Source organism: Eretmochelys imbricata, chromosome 23, assembly GCF_965152235.1.
Source record: "Eretmochelys imbricata isolate rEreImb1 chromosome 23, rEreImb1.hap1, whole genome shotgun sequence".
Classification (NCBI taxonomy): domain Eukaryota; kingdom Metazoa; phylum Chordata; order Testudines; family Cheloniidae; genus Eretmochelys; species Eretmochelys imbricata.
Window position 1 is genome coordinate 17,189,415 of NC_135594.1, and position 20,065 is coordinate 17,209,479.

General features: G+C 64.3%; 1 protein-coding gene across 1 annotated transcript in view; it reads left to right on the plus strand.

The window, feature by feature from the left end:
* Nucleotides 1–10,490: 10,490 nt before the first annotated feature.
* Nucleotides 10,491–20,065, plus strand: part of ATP2B3 (ATPase plasma membrane Ca2+ transporting 3) — a 59,526-nt gene continuing 49,951 nt past the window's right edge. The window contains exon 1 of the mRNA XM_077840222.1: nt 10,491–10,650. Within this exon, the coding sequence (XP_077696348.1) occupies nt 10,491–10,650 (160 nt within the window). The remainder of the gene's footprint in view (nt 10,651–20,065) is intronic.

The following is a 20,065-nucleotide window of genomic DNA, read 5'->3' on the forward strand; positions in this document are numbered from 1 at the left end:
GGGGGCTGGGGAGGGGGACAGGGTGGGGGTGCAGTGGGGAGGGGGACAGGGTGGGGGTGCAGTGGGGAGGGGGGCTGGGGGACCTGTAGGGGGAATAGAAGGGGGCTGCAGGGGGCCTGGGGGTGCAGGGAGTGGGGAAACCAGAGGCCTGTTGGGTCCAGCACTGTGGCCCCATTACCTGCCATGCTGGGGGGCTCCGTGCCACGGGGAGCGGCTCTAACTCAGCTCCCACCCACAGCGACTCTGCATTGTCCCGTTGGCATCGACTCAACCCACAGAGGGCTGGGGGGCAGGTGGGGACCCGGCCATGTAGTTTCAAAGCACGGCAGGATCGGAGCCACTGGGATCTTACTGCCAATCCTTGGAAAGTTCCCCAACTCCCCCCGCCCCAAGCACCCCCGGGACCGCTTGCCCCCCAAGTCATGCAAACGGGATGGGAAGGTTGAGGGTTTGGCCCCAAACCAGTTACAATTTTGCAAGTTGGGCGGGGGCGGGGGAAGCCCCCGCAGGTGACAAAATCTTGCAAGAGAATTGCAAACCAATTGACAAAGAAAATCTTGAAACCATCAGGGAGAAAATGGAGGGTGAAAAATGGAGAAAATTTGTCACAATTGTCGCAACAAAACCCAAAGCCCTTCACCAGCCTGCAGGGGAATTTTCCTGGCTGACTTCCTTGCAAATTGCCGAGAAGCGGCCAGGAAACTGGCGCACCAAAGCCACGGAGAATATTGCACATTTTGGGGACACACATTTGCATGAATATTTTGCCCTAAAAGCGTCATGGAGGAAATTGTAACAATTTTGCAAAAGAGGTCCTGCCACGTTTGCATGAAAAGATTGAAAAAAAGGAAAGTCAGGAAGAAAAGTGCAAAAAGTGCATCGGACATTTGCGTACACATGCATGAGCTTCGCTACAAGAACCAGACCAACCCCCCTGTAATTGTGAGTGAAAATCCAAGAAAATTTTACCTCCGAAAAATTAAATTTTGCAGTAAAGTACAAAAGTACTTTGCAAAAAAGTCATTGGAAAAATTGCAAAAGAAAACGAAGAAATTTGGATGAGAAAGGGGGAATGGCTCACGCTGTCACGCAGGAAATGGCAAATGGCTTGAAGAAAGTCTTGAATGCAGTGAATGCATGTGTGTGAAAATGCTCGACAGTTTTGCAAACCAGTGACAACTTGGCGATAAAACCCAAGAATGTCACAGAGAAAAGGGCAAACATTGGTTTTAAAAATATTTTCAAACTTGCACCAACTCTCAAAGATCTGCACAAAATGGCACCCCCAAAAGTCATGAAGAAACCGGAAAACAGCTGGTGAAATAAATATTAAAACCAGCCTGTAACCATTGACAAGAAACATAATGGCAAATTCTGGCCCAAACGTCGCAAACAGTCACTGAAAATATTGCAGAAAACAGGGCCGCCGATCGTGCAAAATGCGCAAAGCGGCTTGTGAAAATCTGGCAAAGGCAAAAACGTGGAAAAGACAAGAGGAGATCGTGCAAAGCTGGTGCAAAAGAATCCCCCGGCCCCCATGTGGCAAACCCTCTGCACACAAAGCTCGCTCCGTTCTGCACGAATTAATACAAACGTTTCCTGTGCGATTCCGCAGCGCTCACCTCGCAAGCCCCCTGTGAGAGCAGAGCACCGCTGGCCCCCCGCCCCAAATGGCCCCCACGGGGGTGGCCGCGGAACTCATGGGGGGCAGCTGTTGCTGGGGGGGGGGGGGGCGGATTTACAGCCCTGCTTCTTCAAAGACCCGCGGGGACAGGAAACTTCCTGCTTTGCACCAACTTTCGGCCTCCTGGGTTTTCCCTTCTTCCAGCTGGGGCCCTGATCCAGCCATGTCAAGGCCCGATTCCCTCAGGCTGGGGCAGCGGTGGCCAGGGCCTGCCGGGCCATGGAGAGGGGGCGCCCCCCAGGATGGGGTCCGGACGGCCGGGTACCTGTGGGATGGGGTGCCCAGCACCTCCCTGCCATCCTCAGAGTTCACCCCCCCGGCACCCCGAGCTGCCCCCCCCGGCAGCCCCCCCCCGGCGGTAGTGACTGTGTGTGTAAAGTGTGCAAGAGACACGCCGAGAACAGCGGCGAATAAAAGTTATTTAGCGTCGGATTCTGTTGCGCCCCTGCATGGCGTGGCCGGGTCTGCGGGAGGGGGCAGGGGCCTGGCCCCTCTGGGGGGCACGCCTCCCCCCCTGGACCCAGGGTGGGACTGGCCGGCTTGGGGGGCAGGGAGTGGGGCAGGGGCCTGGCCTCTCTGGGGGGGTGCGGCTCCCTCCCGGCCCCAGGGCGGGCCAGGCCGGCTGGGGCAGGTCTCCATGGATGGCATCCAGCCCCCCACTTTTCCAGGATGGGGGGCCTGGGCGCTGGGATGGGGGAACCGAGCATCGAAATTGCAACCAGCGCGAAGGGCAGATGGAGCCGGGTGCCGGGGTTTGGGACCAGAAGAAAGAGAGAGAGACTGCCCCCGAGCCCCACGCCCCACAGTGCCTCCCCGAGCCCCCCACCCCAGGGAGCCCCCCACGGAACCCCCTACAGAGCCCCCCACAGAGCCCCCATCCCACTCCTCACAGCCCGTCCCTGCCTGCCAGGGAACAGCGCCCCCCGCCCAGCCCCGTGGCTGCTCAGCTGGACGGCTCCGGCCCCGGCCCCGCCTGCGCCCCAGGCTGGGAGAACCTGGCTCCGGCCCCAGGACCCACAGAACCCGGCTCCTCGGGCCTCTGCACCCGGCCCGGACCCAGCCCGGTGCCAGGAGACGGCCTGGAGCCATGGACGGCTCAGCCCGACCCTGGTATCCATCCCCGCTCCGCCCATCCGTCTTTCCCCCCACAGTCCTGTCTCCATCCCTCCATCCCTCCATCCCCCCACAGCCCTGTCTCCTTCCCTCCATCCCCCCACAGCCCTGTATCCCTCCCTCCATCCCCCCTCCGCCCATCCGTCCTTCCCTCCACAGCCCTGTATCCCTCCCTCCATCCCTCCATCACCCCACAGCCCTGTATCTCTTCCTCCATCTCTCCATCCCCCACAACCCTGTATCCCTCCCTCCATCCCCCCACAGCCCTGTATCCTTCCCTCCATCCCTCCATCCCCCCTCCGCCCATCCGTCCTTCCCTCCACAGCCCTGTATCCCTCCCTCCATCCCACCATCCCCCACAACCCTGTATCCCTCCCTCCATCCCTCCATCCCCCCATAGCCCTGTATCTCTCCCTCCAGCCCCCACAACCCTGAATCCATCCCTCCATCCCCCCACAGGCCTGTATCCTTCCCTCCATCCCTCCATCCCCCCTCCGCCCATCCCTCCATCCCCCCAGAGCCCTGTCTCCTTCCCTCCATCCCTCCATCCCCCCATCCCCCCACAGCCCTGTATCCCTCCCTCCATCCTCCCACAACCCTGTCTCCTTCACTCCATCCCTCCATCCCCCCTCTGCCCATCCGTCCTTCCCCCCACAGCCCTGTATCCCTCCCTCCATCCCTCCATCCCCCACAGCCCTGTATCCATCCCTCCATCCCCCTACAGGCCTGTATCCTTCCCTCCATCCCTCCATCCACCCTCCGCCCATCCGTCCATCCCCCCACAGCCCTGTCTCCTTCCCTCCATCCCCCCACAGCCCTGTCTCCTTCCCTCCATCCCTCCATCCCCCCATCCCCCACAGCCCTGTATCCCTCCCTCCATCCCTCCATCCCCCCTCTGCCCATCCGTCCTTCCCTCCACAGCCCTGTATCCCTCCCTCCATCCCTCCATCCCCCCACAGCCCTGTCTCCTTCCCTCCATCCCCCCACAGCCCTGTATCCCTCCCTCCATCCCCTCTCCGCCCATCTGTCCTTCCCTCCACAGCCCTGTATCCCTCCCTCCATCCCTCCATCCCCCCACAGCCCTGTATCTCTTCCTCCATCCCTCCATCCCCCACAACCCTGTATCCATCCCTACATCCCCCCACAGGCCTGTATCCTTCCCTCCATCCCCACTCCGCCCATCCGTCCATCCCCCCACAGCCCTGTCTCCTTCCCTCCATCCCTCCATCCCCCCTCCGCCCATCCGTCCTTCCCCCCACAGCCCTGTATCCCTCCCTCCATCCCTCCATCCCCCCTCTGCCCATCCGTCCTTCCCTCCACAGCCCTGTATCCCTCCCTCCATCCCTCCATCCCCCACAGCCCTGTATCCCTCCCTCCATCCCCTCTCCGCCCATCTGTCCTTCCCTCCACAGCCCTGTATCCCTCCCTCCATCCCTCCATCCCCACAGGGCCCTGTATCCCTCCCTCCATCCCTCCATCCCCCCTCCGCCCATCTGTCCTTCCCCCCACAGCCCTGTATCCCTCCCTCCATCCCTCCATCCCCCCTCCGCCCATCCGTCCTTCCCCCCACAGCCCTGTTTCCCTCCCTCCATTTGTCCCCTATCCCGATCGCTCTCTAGCCGCACACACCCCTGTCTGTCTGTCCATACGTCGACACCTGTCCTGCCCCATGGTCCCTTCCCAGTTCCTATCCGCCTCCCACCTTCATTTCCCTCCTTCCCCCCTTCAGGATCTGCCCCCTCTGCTCCCCCTGCCCCGTCCCCCGTCCCAGGCGGGGCTGCCGCTCACGGAGGCCTCTGCTCCCGTCCTTGTGTCCGTCTCTGGGGTGCCCCAAGGCCCCTTCTTTCTCCAGAGCGGGGAGCTCGCCGCGCTTGACATGGTGAAGGGGGGGTCCCCTGGGTCCCAGGTTAATGGGGGGCCCCTGGGTCCCAGGCTGATGGGGAGTCCCCTGGGTCCCAGGTTAATGGGGGCCCCTGGGACCCAGGCTGATGGGGGGTCCCCTGGGTCCCAGGTTAATGGGGGGCCCCTGGGACCCAGGCTGATGGGGGCCCCTGGGTCTCAGGTTGATGGGGGACCCCCTGACTCCCAGGTTAATGGGGGGGCCCTGGGTCCCAGGCTGATGGGGGGCCCCCTGACTCCCAGGTTAATGGGGGGTCCCCTGGGTCTCAGGTTAATGGGGGCCCCTAGGTTTCAGGTTAATGGGGGGCTCCTGGGACCCAGGCTGATGGGGGCCCCTGGGTCTCAGGTTGATGGGGGGCCCCCTGACTCCCAGGTTAATGGGGGGGCCCTGGGTCCCAGGCTGATGGGGGGGTCCCCCGGGTCCCAGGTTAATGGGGGGTCCCCTGGGTCCCAGGCTGATGGGGGGCTGCCCTGGCGGTCAGTGTCGGACACTAGGGGGCGCTATTTTGCTGTCGGGGGGGGCGATGCCTCCAGTCCTCCTGCAGCATCCTTCCTCCCATCGCCCCCCCGCCCCCGGCCCAGCGCCGGGAGTGCCTGGGGGGTCCCTACCCTCTCTTTCCGGGGGGGGACGGGGACCCCTTCTGGGTGGGGCGGGGGGAGGAGGAAGCACCGGGCCTCTCCGCTGCCGCTGTCACCTGCTCCTCCCCCCGCCCCCCCGCCCCCCCCATCTCCGCCTCAGCATCTGGACCAGCCCCGGGGACCGCACCATCGCTGCACCATGTAAAGCCAGGCGGGGATCCCGGAGCCTGCCGCGCCCTCGGCCCCACACAGGACCCCGCCCCACGGCCGTGGGGAAGCCGGGAGCGTCCCCCCCGCCCCCCCGCCCCGCGCCGGCTGCAGCATGGCCTGGTAAGTAGCCAGCTCTCGATGCTTCTCTCGGATGCGATTGGGGGGGGTCCCGGATTGGGGACCCCCCTCGCTTGGCAGGATGGATGGATCTGCAGGGGCTGGAGGGGGGGACGGTGGAGAAAATCCCCCCCCGCAGCGCCCATATTCCGTGTCCGGTGCAGAGATGCTGTGTATTGGGGGGGATGGGCTGTTCACTGCAGAGCTGCCTGCAGGAGGGGGCTGGGGGGGGCAGAGCAGGGAGGAATGTGTGGGGGGAGCGATTATTGACGGGGGGGTGGACAGAAACCCCTTGTTGCAAGGGTCGGCAGGTTGCATTGACCCCCCCCCACCCGCAGTTCATAATTCTCCCAACCTGCTCCCCCTTGCATGTCATTCCCCCCCACACGCACCCTCCCGCAGCGCCCAGCTCTGCCAGCGGCCCCCCCCACCCCCCGCGCAGTGGGGTCGTTCGCGGAGCATTATTGGCAAAGCCGGCCGGGGTGTCAAGGGGACAGAGACACCCTCGGGGGGGGGGCTCACCTGGCCCGTGCGGGGGGGGGAGCTGCAGAGAACCGGGGGGGGGCAGCGGTGTTTCCTAGCCAGCGAGGGTCTCCCCGCCCCACCCCCACTGCAGCACAAGCCTCCTGCAGTCAGTGAGGGTGGGGGGTCTGCTTCAGCCCGACACCCCCAGTGCAAGCCACAGAGAGGGGAGAGGGCTCTGGGGGCCTGCCACAAAATGAGACCCCATTGTTTTCTGGCCACTGGGCTCAGAGAATCCCTGGAATGGAGGGAGGGAGGGATGGGTTGATAGAGGTATGGAGAGATGGATGGATACAGGTGTGGGGATGGATGGATGGATAGAGGTATGGGGCAATGAGGGGATGGATGGATAGAGGGATCAGGGGATGGATGGATGGATAGAGGTATGGGGGATGGATGGATGGATAAGTATGGTGTCGATGGATGGATGGATGGATGGGGGCTGGATGGATAAGTATGGTGTCAGTGGATGGATGGATGGATGGATGGATGGATGGATGGATGGATGGATGGATGGATGGATAAGTATGGTGTCAGTGGATGGGTGGATGGATGGATGGATGGTTAGAGGTATGGGGCAATGAGGGGATGGATGGGTAGAGGGATCAGGGGATGGATGGATGGATAGAGGTATGGGGGATGGATGGATGGATAAGTATGGTGTCAATGGATGGATGGATGGATGGATGGATGGGGGCTGGATGGATAAGTATGGTGTCAGTGGATGGATGGATGGATGGATGGATGGATGGGGGCTGGATGGATAAGTATGGTGTCAGTGGATGGGTGGATGGATGGATGGATGGTTAGAGGTATGGGGCAATGAGGGGATGGATGGGTAGAGGGATCAGGGGATGGATGGATGGATAGAGGTATGGGGGATGGATGGATGGATAAGTATGGTGTCAGTGGATGGGTGGATGGATGGATGGATAGATGGATGGATGGATGGATAGAGGTATGGGGGATGGGTGGATAGCAATATGGGGGGATGGATGGAGGTGGAGTTAAGTATGAGGGTACACAGATGAGGGAGGGAGGAAGGGGTATATTTGGATTGATGGACGGATAGAGGTGTGGGGGTGAATGGATGAGTTGGGAATTGTTGGGCTGGGATGGCTGGAGGGATAAATAAAGAGCGGTATATTGGGTGGGGAGAGAGGTGGAGACGGTGGGATAGAACGGTAAATAGGGTGTACTTAGGCAGGATGGATGGGTCAGCTTGGTGGCCGTGGATGGAGGGAGCAGTATTTAGCAGTTAGATGGATGATGGATGGATGGATGGGAAGAGATAGATGGATGGATATGGGGTAGATGGATGGATGGATAGATGCAGGAGAGTGGGTGGGAACAGATCTATGAGTGGATGCATAGATAGGAATTTATGGGCTTGGATGGACGGATGGATAGAGAGGTATGCATGAGCACTAGAAAGTCAGATAGATCAACAGACAGATAAGTATGCAGGTGGATGGATGGATGGAGGATTATTTAGGAGTTAGATGCATAAATCATAGAATCATAGACTCATAGACTATCAGGGCTGGAAGGGACCTCAGGAGGTCATCGAATCCCACCCGCTGCTCAAAGCAGGAACGATCCCCAATTAAATCATCCCAGCCAGGGCTTTGTCAAGCCTGACCTTAAAAACTTCTAAGGAAGGAGATTCCACCACCCCCCTAGGGAACCCATTCCAGGGCTTCACCACCCTCCTAGTGAAAAAGTTTTTCCTAATATCCAACCTAAACCTCCCCCACTGCAACTTGAGACCATTACTCCTCGTTCTGTCATCTGCTACCACTGAGAACAGTCTAGATCCATCCTCTTTGGAACCCCCTCTCAGGTATTTGAAAGCAGCTATCAAATCCCCCCTCATTCTTCTCTTCCGCAGACTAAACAATCCCAGTTCCCTCAGCCTCTCCTCATAAGTCGTGTGCTCCAGCCCCCTAATTCTTCTCGTTGCCCTCCACTGGACTCTCTAAATGATGGATGGATGTAGGGTGTTGAAAGTATTGGGGTGGATGGATGGATAGAGGAATATTTCTGAGGATAGATAGATAGATAGATGGGGGGTGTCTGGGGATCAGGAGGTGGCTGGCTCAGTGGGTGGGCAGCGGACGGATGGACCGGGGGCCTCAGGGCCAGAGGAGTCTGAGTGCAGGGCGTGGGCTGTGGTGGCCGTGGATGGATGGATGTAGGGTGTTGAAAGCATTGGGGTGGATGGATGGATAGAGGAATATTTCTGAGGATAGATAGATAGATAGATGAGGGGGTGTCTGGGGATCAGGAGGTGGCTGGCTCAGTGGATGGGCAGCGGACGGATGGACCGGGGGCCTCAGGGCCAGAGCAGTCTGAGTGCAGGGCGTGGGCTGTGGTGGCCGTGGATGGATGGATGGATATTGCGATGCACAGGATGGCACTTGGGGGGTCACTGGTTGGATTGTGGGGGGCAGTGGGTTGGTTTGGGGGCCAGGGGCTGGATCTTGGTGGGGGGCTGGATGCTGGAGGCAGAGGATGGACCCAGGAGGTTGTTTGGGGTCCAAGGCTGGATTTGGGGCCCGGATTTGGGGGGGCGGAGGCTGGATCCTGGGGCCGGATGGGGGTCCGTGGCTGGATCCAGGGGTCCGGATTGGGGGGGTCCGTGGCTGGAACCGGGGGGGCCGGATTTGGGGGGGTCCGTGGCTGGATCCAGGGGTCCGGATTGGGGGGCTCCGTGGCTGGAACCGGGGGGCCGGATTGGGGGGGGTCCATGGCTGGATCCAGGGGTCCGGATTGGGGGGCTCCGTGGCTGGAACCGGGGGGCCGGATTGGGGGGGGTCCATGGCTGGATCCAGGGGTCCGGATTGGGGGGCTCCGTGGCTGGAACCGGGGGGCCGGATTTGGGGGGGTCCATGGCTGGATCCAGGGGTCCGGATTGGGGGGCTCCGTGGCTGGAACCGGGGGGCCGGATTGGGGGGGGTCCATGGCTGGATCCAGGGGTCCGGACTGGGGGGCTCCGTGGCTGGAACCGGGGGGCCGGATTGGGGGGGGTCCGTGGCTGGAGCCCGGGGGGGTCTTGTCGCCCCCACCCCCGGCTTTGCCGCATTGCTCCGGCCGGCTGCACTCGCAGCTGCAGGGGCGGGGGCGGGCTCAGGGCGGCCCCTGCGCGGCTCCCATTGGCTGCTGCGCCGTGAGTGACAGCGACGGGGGGGTCCGTGGGGGAGGAGAGGCCGAGCGCTCTGCCCGCCGGGGACAGGGTGCGATGGACTCTTGGGTTTGCCCCGGCCCCGCCCCGCCCCGCCCCGCCGTCTAATGTAGCCCCGGGGGGGCAGGGCTGGGCTGGCAGGGGCTGCAGGTCGGGAGTGAGGGGCACCGGCGGGGCTGCGGGGGGCAGGGCTGGGCTGGCAGGGGCTGCGGGTCGGGAGTGAGGGGCACCGGCAGGGCTGGGGGGGGCAGGGCTGGGCTGGCAGGGGCTGCGGGTCGGGAGTGAGGGGCACCGGTGGGGCTGGGGGGGGCAGGGCTGGGCTGGCAGGGGCTGCGGGTCGGGAGTGAGGGGCACCGGCGGGGCTGCGGGGGGCAGGGCTGGGCTGGCAGGGGCTGCGGGTCGGGAGTGAGGGGCACCGACAGAGCTGGGGGGCCCAGGGCCGGGCTGGCAGGGGCTGCGGGTCGGGAGTGAGGGGCACCGGCGGGGCTGGGGGGAGCCCAGGGCCGGGCTAGCAGGGGCTGCGGGTCGGGAGTGAGGGGCACCGGCAGGGCTGGGGGAGCCCGGGGCTGGGCTAGAAGGGCCTGTGGGTCGGGAGTGAGGGGCACCAGCGGGGCTGCGGGGGGCAGGGCCGGACTAGCAGGGGTTGCGGGTCGGGAGTGAGGGGCACCGGCAGGGCTGGGGCAGGGGGCTGTGTTCCCATAGCCTCTCTCCATGGGGCTGCCTAGCAAAGCCCTTGGAAGGATTTGGGGGTGGTGGGCAGAGTGGGGGTTACAAGCGGTTTCCCAATGGAACTGAACCAACCAGCTGGGAAACCCCAGGGCGAAGGCACAGCTGGGGAAACCTCCCAGCTTGGAGCATCGGGGGGAAGGGTCCTGGGCCGTGCGGGGGAGCTTCTCCCAGACCCTCCCGTTGCATTGTCCCCTCCCTAACCTGCCCTAGCTCCATCTGCCCCCCCTCCCCCGTCTGCTGAGGGTCAGACCCGTCTTCCCCATCCTGGCCTTCCCTGTCCTTGCCTCGGCGGGTCCCTGGCTAGTTTATCCCAGCGTCTCCTTAACTCCCCCCCCCCGTATCCCTGGGGGGCGGCCAGCCCCTCTCAGCCCAACCCAGGAACCCCCTCCTCGGGAGATCGGCTCCCGGCCCCGCCGTTCTCTGTACCCGGCCCGCTCTGGGCTCGTCTCAGACATGGGGTTCCAGGCATGGCACTCGAACGTCCCGGTTTCCCTTGGCGTGTCGCAGCCGCGTCCCATCGGGGGCTCACGGCGATTGATGGAGCCACCCAGCTCCTCCACCTCCTCTGTCTCCCCCTGCAAGGGGCAGAAATTCTTGTACTTTGCCCTCGCACGTGAGAGTCCCCGGGAGAGGGCGCAGAGGTGTGACGAAGTGGGACTGTTCTTAATGTTTTCTCTGAATACTGGGTGGGTGCCTCAGTTTCCCCTAGGCCTTTCTTAAGTATTTAGGTGGTGGGATCAGGGGGGTGATTCTCGCAGAGCCCTAGGGGGCCAGTGTGATGGTGTCTGCACGCAGAATGGCCGACACCCTGTCTCCTGGCCACTGATGGCCTGGGCCCCTCCCCTGCAAGGTGCCGACTGAAGGGGCTGGGGAACAAAGAGATCAGGTGACTCCTGGCCCGGGAAAGGGACAAAGGCCAGAGGAGGGGTGGGAGAGTTTCAGTTTGGGACTGGCTGGAGAAATGGAGGGGGGCCCAGATGGGGCTCTGACCTCCCTGCCCCCCAAGACAGACCTGACTGAGGGGTCCTGTTCTCTGTACCTACAAGCTCTGTGTTAGACCATGTTCCTGTCGTCTAATAAACCTTCTGTTTTACTGGCTGGCTGAGAGTCACGTCTGACTGCGGAGTTGGGGGGCAGGACCCTCTGGCTTCCCCAGGAGCCCGCCCGGGCGGAAGCGCACAGTGTGGACGGGGATGCTGAATCTCCGAGGTCAGCTCCAGCATGGTGGAAGTTGTGTGAGCTTCTTGTACTGGGTAGAGGAGGCTTCCCCAGAGTCCTGCCTGGCTTCGTAGGGAGCAGGCCCAGAGCATCGCCCGGGGACTCCGTGACAACTGGTGGCAGCGGTGGGATGTACTGCACCCCGTGGATGGGAGTTCCTGCAGTAAGTGACTGGGGAACAGTAAAACAGGGGGATTGACGGGGACCAGGCGTGCTGAAGGCTCAGAGAGGAGCGGTTTCGGGGGGCGGTTAACCCCTGGGAGTGTGTGACCAGCGAGAAGGACTGTGCAGTAATGGGGTCTCCCTGGGGACTGAGCAGTTTTGGGGCGGAGGAGCCTGCGGCTTGGCCCTGGGAGAGAGAAGGACTTTTGCAGTAATAGGGTCCCCCGGGGGATTGCAGCGAGTGGTCCCAGGGCCGGAGGAGTCTGCCGCTCGACCCTGGCAAAGAGGGGGTGACCTCGAGAAGGGCTGGCACACTAGGGGTTCTCCCTGGAAACCGTGGGGAGCTGAGAGCACACAGGCCTGTGAGTCCACAACAACTTGGGGGGAGCGGAGTGATGGCCTGTCACCGTCTCCTTAAGAAGGACACCGTAACCCGGTGCAGAAAGAGAGGGTTGCGCATTGGGAAGTTCACCAAGGCACAGTTCATCGTGCGGCTGGAGGAGGATGACCGCTCGAAGGAACAGATTCCTGACCCAGATTGGGGAGGATCTGGGAGCAGCTGGAGTGGTGGCCAGCCATCTCCAAGACTCCTGTCCCCAACCAGACGGGGGTCTTCACAATCGTGCGCGGGGCTGTCCCTCCGGAGAGAGTGCCTTGTTCCCCTGGAGGTGGATGGGAGGAAGGTCAATGGATACTGGGATACGGGCGCGGAGGTGACGCTGGCCCGGCCCGAGGTGGTGGCCCCAGATCGGGTGGTGCCCAACACCTACCTGACCCTGACAGGGGTGGGCGGGACCCCATTTAAGGTGCCCGTGGCAAGGGTACACCTGAAATGGGGGGCCAAGGAGGGCCCCGAGGATGTGGGGGTGCACCACCATTTGCCCACAGAAGTTTTGATGGGGGGAGACCTAGAGGACTGGCCAAGCAAGCCCCAGATCGCCCTGGTTGTGACCCGTAGCCAGAGCCGGCGAGGGGCACTGCACCCTGACCTTGGGGAGGGTACCACACCGGAGATGCAGGACCCTACCCTGGTGGGGAGGGAGCGCCGAGGGGCACGGCTCAGAGAGGCTGAGGCCTCAGACCTGGCCACTGAGGGGGAACTGGGCCCCATCCCTTCCCCAGCCGCTGAGTTCCAGGCCGAGTTGAGGAAAGATCCCTCCTTGCGGAAGCTCAGGGACCTGGCCAACCTCAGTGTGGGACGGACCATGAGGAGAGGCTGCCAGGAGAGGTTCCTGTGGGAGAAGGGGTTCCTGTACCGAGAATGGGCTCCCACAAGGGAAGTACAGTCCTGTGGGATCAGGAGGCAGCTGGGGGTCCCCCAGAAGTATCGCCGCAAGCTCCTGTACCTGGCCCATGACATCCCCCTCGCAGGGCACCAGGGAATCCGGCGCACCCGGCAGAGGTTGCTACAGAACTTTTACTGGCCCGGGGTCTTTACCACGGTCCGGCAGTATTGCCGGTCCTGTGACCCCTGTCAGAGGGTGGGGAAGGCCCGGGACAAGGGGCAAGCGGCTTTGAGGCCTTTGCCCATCACAGAGGAGCCTTTCCAGAAGGTGGCCATGGACACCGTGGGACCTCTCAGCAAGACGACCCAGTCGGGGAAGAAATACATTCTGGTGGTGGTAGATTTTGCCACCCGCTACCCCAAGGCAGTGCCCTTAGCTTCCATTGAAGCAGACACCGTGGCCGATGCGCTCCTGACCATTTTCAGCCGAGTGGGGTTCCCCAAGGAAGTCTTGACAGACCAAGGCTCCAACTTCATGTCGGCCCTGCTCCGGTGCTTGTGGGAGAAATGTGGAGTCCGGCACAACTGGGCCTCAGCTTATCACCCCCATTCCAGTGGGCTGGTAGAGAGGTTCAATAGGAAGCTAAAGATGATGCTGAAAACCTTTATGAACCAGCACCCGCAGGATTGGGACAAGTACTTACCTCACCTGCTGTTCGCGTACAGGGAGGTGCCCCAGGAGTCTACCGGATTTTCGCCTGTCGAACTGTTATATGGCAGGAGGGTGAGGGGCCCCCTGGACCTGATGAGAGACGAGTGGGAGGGGGAAGGCCACTCCCGATGGAGAGTCAGTGGTGGAGTATGTCCTGATCTTCCGAGAGAGACTGGCTGAACTCATGGGCCTGGCCAGGGAGAATCTGGCCCGAGCCCAGAGGAAGCAGAAGGTCTGGTATGACCGCACGGCGCGGGCCCGGGCCTACGCCACCGGGGATCCGGTGATGGTTCTCATCCCCGTGAGAAAGAACAAACTACAGGCCGCCTGGGAGGGCCCTTTCAAGGTTGTCAAGCAGCTCAATGAGGTAAACTATGTGGTGGATCTGTCGAACCGGGCGCACCACCGCCGGGTGTACCTTGTGAATATGATGAAGCCATATTATGCCAGGGGGAATGTGGTGTTGGCCGTGTGTGGACAGTGGGAAGAGCAGGGAGATGACCCTTTAGTAGATCTATTCCCTGGGACTGGAGCTGGTTCCCCCATGGACACAATTCCCCTCTCGGATCAGCTAACCCCTGCCCAGCAAGCTGAGGTCAGGGGGGTGCTGCATCCGTACCGACAGCTGTTTTCCAACCAGCCTGGACGCACTAATCTGACTGTCCACCGGGTGCAGACCGGGTCGCACCCGCCGATAAGATGCTCCCCCTTCCGAGTCACAGGGAAAACTGCTCAGGACCTGGAAAGAGAGGTCCGGGACATGCTGGCTTTGGGGGTGATCCAGCCATCCGCCAGCCCTTGGGCCTCGCCGGTGGTGCTGGTCCCCAAAAAGGATGGGTCGGTCCGGTTCTGTGTGGACTATCGGAAGCTCAATGCCATCACTGTATCTGATGCCTACCCCATGCCCAGGCCGGACGAGCTCCTAGACAAGCTGGGAGGAGCTCGGTACCTTACCACCATGGACCTTACAAAGGGCTACTGGCAAGTGCCGCTGGATGCAGATGCCCGGCTGAAATCGGCCTTTATCACCCCTCTGGGGCTCTATGAGTTCCTGACCCTGCCTGTCGGCCTCAAGGGAGCACCGGCCACCTTCCAGCGCCTAGTGGACCAGCTCCTGAGGGGGATGGAGAGTTTTGCCGTGGCGTATATTGATGACATCTGTGTCTTTAGCCAGACCTGGGAGGACCACGTGTCCCAGGTTAGACAAGTGCTGGACCGACTCCAGGGGCCTGGGCTGACTGTAAAAGCGGAGAAGTGCAAGGTGGGGATGGCGGAAGTATCTTACCTGGGCCATCGGGTGGGGAGCGGCCGCCTAAAGCCGGAACCAGCCAAGGTGGAGGTGATCAGAGCCTGGCCCGCTCCCCACACCAAAAAGCACGTCCAAGCCTTTATTGGGATGGCAGGATACTACCGAAGATTTGTGCCCCACTTTAGCGCCATAGCCACCCCCATCACTGAGCTATGCAAGAAGGGGAAGCCAGACAAGAAAGTGCCAGGAGGCTTTCCGGGCGCTGAAGGAGGCTCTGGTCAGTGGCCCAGTCCTGGCAAACCCAGACTTTGACAAGCCCTTTGTGGTGTTCACCGACGCCTCCGACACGGGACTGGGGGCGGTGTTAATGCAGGAGGATGAAAAGGGGGAGAGACACCCCATCGTGTACCTGAGCAAGAAGTTGCTACCCCGGGAGCAACACTACGCGGCCATCGAGAAGGAGAGCCTGGCCATGGTGAGGGCCCTCAAGAAACTAGAGCCCTATCTCTTCGGGCAACACTTCACCGTCTACACCGACCACTCTCCCCTGACCTGGCTGCACCAGATGAAAGGAGCCAACGCCAAGCTCCTGAGATGGAGCCTGCTCCTGCAGGATTACGACATGGACGTGGTCCACGTGAAGGGAAGGGCCAACCTGATAGCGGACGCGCTGTCCCGGAGAGGGGGCCCCGAACTTCCCCAGGTCACTGGTCACAGTGACCCCGCTCAGTTCGGTCTCGAAGGGGGGAGAGATGTGACGATGTGACTCAGCAGGGGGGGGAGTGTTGACCTGGGAATGTGCCCTGGGGAGGGGAGACCTGAGAGCCGGTCCCCTGAGCCAGGAAGGGGAGGGGGAGGTGACACCTCTGCCCAGGAATGTGGACGGAGGCTGCAGCAGGGAACCTGCTGGGGGGGTTTAGTTTCAGTTTGGGGCTGGGGGGAGGAACGCAGGGAACCCCAGGGCTGGGGTCTAAGCTCCCTGCTCCCGCAGAAGGACTTGACTGAGGGGTCCTGGTTGTACCCACAAGCTCTGTTTTGGACGGTGTCGCTATTGTCTGATAAACCTCCCGTTTTCCTGGCTGGCAGAGAGTGCCGGTGAATCCCAGGAAGAGGGGTGCAGGGCCCGGACTCCCCCATGCTCCATGACCCCCAGGCTGGGTGTGGAGTGGAAGTGGGGGTCCCTGGGGTCCCCAGAAGCGGCAGGGAGGGGGCAGGGGTGGATGGAGCAAGAGGGGGAATGTGCCGGAGCCAGCAGGCGTCTATCACAGAACACCTGGCAAGGGCGGTAAGAATGGCTCAGGGGTCGGAGGAATCCAGCTCCCCCAAGACTGGCTCTACTGAGCCCCAGACCTAACCTAGGGGGTGCTGGAGCTGGGGGGCTCGGTGAGGGGTGCTCTCCCCGGCAGGCAGGGCTGGGTGCTGGGGGGCGCTGTGCTGGGGCACAGGGTGGGGGCTGGTCACATTTAAGGAATGAATGTGCCATATTTCCAGTGGGAGGAAAAATTCATACCCTGACGTTCTGAGGTCACTAAAAGAAAAGATCCCTTGGCCCCACTCTAGTGGGTCAGAGCAGGGGGGTCTGGGAGCCAGGACTCCTGGGTTCTCTCCCTGGCTTGGGGCCGGGGGGAGTGGGGGCTAGTGGGTCAGAGGAGGTGGGGGCTGGGAGCCAGGACTCCTGGGTTCTCTCCCTGGCTCGGGGAAGGGAGTGGGGTCTAGTGGTTAGAGCAACACATCACCCCCCCCAATCCTGCAGTCCATGGGCCCATTGCTCTGCTGGGATTCAATCCCTTCTCCCTTTTTCCCAGGGCAGGATTGGCCCCCGCAGCCCCCTGTGTGCTGCCCCCTCCCCCCCCCCCGGAGCAGGCGCGTTCAGCTGCCCTGGTAGTTCCCAGCAGCTGCTCTCAATGCGCGAATGAGCCACCCAGACACCGAGCAACCAGCGGGGGGAGCGAGGGGCACCGGCAGGGCTGGGGGTCCAGGGCTGGGCTAGCAGGGGCTGCGGGTCGGGAGTGAGGGGCACCGGCAGGGCTGGGGGCCCAGGGCTGGGCTAGCAGGGGCTGCGGGTCGGGAGTGAGGGGCACCAGCAGGGCTGGGGGCCCAGGGCTGGGCTAGCAGGGGCTGCGGGTCGGGAGCGAGGGGCACCGGCAGGGCTGGGGGGCCCAGGGCTGGGCTAGCAGGGGCTGCGGGTCGGGAGTGAGGGGCACCAGCAGGGCTGGGGGCCCAGGGCTGGGCTGGCAGGGCTGCGGGTCGGGAGTGAGGGACACCAGGCAGGGCTGGGGGGCCCAGGGCTGGGCTAGCAGGGGCTGCGGGTCGGGAGTGAGGGGCACCGGCAAGGCTGGGGGGCCCAGGGCTGGGCTAGCAGGGGCTGCGGGTCGGGAGTGAGGGGCACCGGCAGGGCTGGGGGGCCCAGGGCTGGGCTAGCAGGGGCTGCGGGTCGGGAGTGAGGGGCACCGGCAGGGCTGGGGGGCCCAGGGCTGGGCTAGCAGGGGCTGCGGGTCGGGAGTGAGGGGCACCGGCAGGGCTGGGGGGGCAGGCTGGGTTGGCAGGGGCTGCGGGTCGGGAGTGAGGGGCACCGGCAGGGCTGGGGGGGCAGGGCTGGGCTGGCAGGGGCTGCGGGTCGGGAGTGAGGGGCACCGGCAGGGCTGGGGGGGCAGGGCTGGGCTGGCAGGGGCTGCAGGTCGGGAGTGAGGGGCACCGGCAGGGCTGGGGGGGCAGGGGCTGGGCTGGCAGGGGCTGCGGGTCGGGAGTGAGGGGCACCGGCGGGGCTGGGGGGAGCCCAGGGCCGGGCTGGCAGGGGCTGCGGGTCGGGAGTGAGGGGCACCAGCAGAGCTGAGGGGGCAGGGCTGGGCTGGCAGGGGCTGCGGGTCGGGAGTGAGGGGCACCAGCAGAGCTGGGGGGGCAGGGCTGGGCTGGCAGGGGCTGCGGGTCGGGAGTGAGGGGCACCAGCAGGGCTGGGGGGGCAGGGCTGGGCTGGCAGGGGCTGCGGGTCGGGAGTGAGGGGCACTGCCAGGGCTGGGGGGGCAGGGCTGGGCTGGCAGGGGCTGCGGGTCGGGAGTGAGGGGCACCAGCAGGGCTGGGGGGGGCAGGGCCGGGCTAGCAGGGGCTGCGGGTCGGGAGTGAGGGGCACCGGCAGGGCTGGGGGGCCCAGGGCTGGGCTGGCAGGGGCTGCGGGTCGGGAGTGGAGGGGCAGCGGCAGGGCTGGGGGGGCAGGGCTGGGCTGGCAGGGGCTGCGGGTCGGGAGTGAGGGGCACCGGCAGGGCTGGGGGGGCAGGGCTGGGCTGGCAGGGGGCTGCGGGTCGGGAGTGAGGGGCACCGGCAGAGCTGGGGGGGCAGGGCTGGGCTGGCAGGGGCTGCGGGTCGGGAGTGAGGGGCACCAGCAGGGCTGGGGGGGCAGGGCTGGGCTGGCAGGGGCTGCGGGTCGGGAGTGAGGGGCACCGGCAGGGCTGGGGGGCCCAGGGCTGGGCTAGCAGGGGCTGCGGGTCGGGAGTGAGGGGCACCGGCAGGGCTGGGGGGCCCAGGGCTGGGCTGGCAGGGGCTGCGGGTCGGGAGTGAGGGGCACCGGCAGGGCTGGGGGGGCAGGGCTGGGCTGGCAGGGGCTGCGGGTCGGGAGTGAGGGGCACCGGCCGAGCTGCAGGATGGATGAATATAGGAGTTGTTGGGTGGTGGGATTTACAGGGCGTGACGGATCCACCAGCTCTAGTCTCTGCCCTGGCCTGGAGCCAGTCTCCCAGGAGTGACCCCTTTAGCAGGCTGGGAAGGCCCCCACACAGTTGCACCGGGGCAGTGTGACGAAGTGGGACTGTTCTTAATGTTTCCTCTGAATACTGTGGGAGTGCCTCAGTTTCCCCTAGGCAGTTCTTAAGTCTCTAGGGGGTGGAGTAAGGGGGAAGGATCGTTGCAGAGCCCTAGAGGGCAGGTGTGTGCAGGGGTCTGGACACAGAGAATGGCCGACACCCCGTTTCCTGGCCACTGATGGCCTGGGCCCTTCCCCCCTGCGAGGTGAGAGCCAAAGGGTTGGAGAACAAAGGAATCCGGTGACCTCCTGGCCCGGGAAAGGGACAAAGCCCAGGGGAGGGGGGCTGGAGGGAGTTTCAGTTTGGGGCTGGCTGGGACATGGAGTGAAGGGCAGACGGGGTGTCTGGCTCATGGCCCCCCAAAATGGACCCAGCTGAGGGGTCCTGTTCTCTGCACCTACAAGCTCTGTGTTAGACCCTGTTCCTGTCGTCTAATAAACCTTCTGTTTCCCCGGCTGGCTGAGAGTCCCGTCTGACTGCGGAGTTGGGGGATAGGACCCTCTGGCCCCCCCAGGACCCCGCCTGGGCAGACTGGCTGGGGGAAGCGCAGGGAGGGGCAGAGGAGGCTGGAGGCTCCGGGGTCAGACCCAGGAAGGGGAAGCCGGGGGAGCTGTGTGTCCTGCAGACAGGCTGCTCCCCGAGAGGAGACTCCCCCAGAGTCCTGCCCGGCTTCGTGGGGAGCAGGTCAGAGCATCGCCCGGGGACCCCGGGACAGGGAGGCCCATGGCTCTTCGGCACCAGTGCTCCCTGTCCCTCTCTGGAGCGAATCCAGCCCAGCCAGCCCCCTGTGGGAGGCTGATCCAGGCCACCTGGCTCGAGGGTCCCACCATATTAGGGAAGTGAGGGGAAGGGAAGGTCCAAGCCCAGCCCTGTCTGGTGAGTGTCTGGCCACGTAGCAGGGAGCCCCATGTCCCCCACAGGCTGCCCCCTCATGTTCGTTTCCATGGTGGGTGGGTGGTTGAAGGTGCCGTTGGGGTGGGGGATGGGCAGGCGGGGGTGAAGGCGCCATTGTGTGGGCGGGGGGCAGGCGGGTGAAGGCGCCGTTGGGTTGGGGGGTGGGCGGGAGGGTGAAGGCGCCGTTGGGGTGGGGGGCGGGCGGGTGGGAGAAGGCGCCTTTGGGTTGGGGGGTGGGTGGGCGGGGGGGCAGGTGGGAGAAGGTGCCGTTGGGTTGGGGGGTGGGCGGGCGGGGGGTGAAGGCGCCGTTGGGTGGGCGGGAGGGCGGGGGGGGGAGAAGGCGCCGTTGGGGTGGGGGCTGGGCGGGCGGGGGGGCGAAGGGGCCGTTGGGTGGGCGGGTGGGCGGGGGGGGCCGTTGGGTGGGCGGGGGGGGGAGAAGGCGCCGTTGGGTGGGCGGGCGGGGGGGTGATGGTGCCGTTGGGTTGGGGGTTGGGGCGGGTGGGGGGGTGAAGGGGCGCTTGGTGTGGGCGGGGCGGGCGGGGGGGGGGTGAAGGGGCCGTTGGGTTGGGGGGTGGGCGGGGGGCAGGAGGGTGAAGGGGCCGTTGGGTTGGGGGGGTGGGCGGGGGGCAGGAGGGTGAAGGCGCCGTTGGGTTGGGGGGTGGGCGGGGGGCGGAGGGTGAAGGGGCCGTTGGGGCGGGGGGTGAAGGCGCCGTTGGGTTGGGGGGTGGGCGGGGAGCAGGAGGGTGAAGGCGCCGTTGGGGTGGGCGGGCGGGA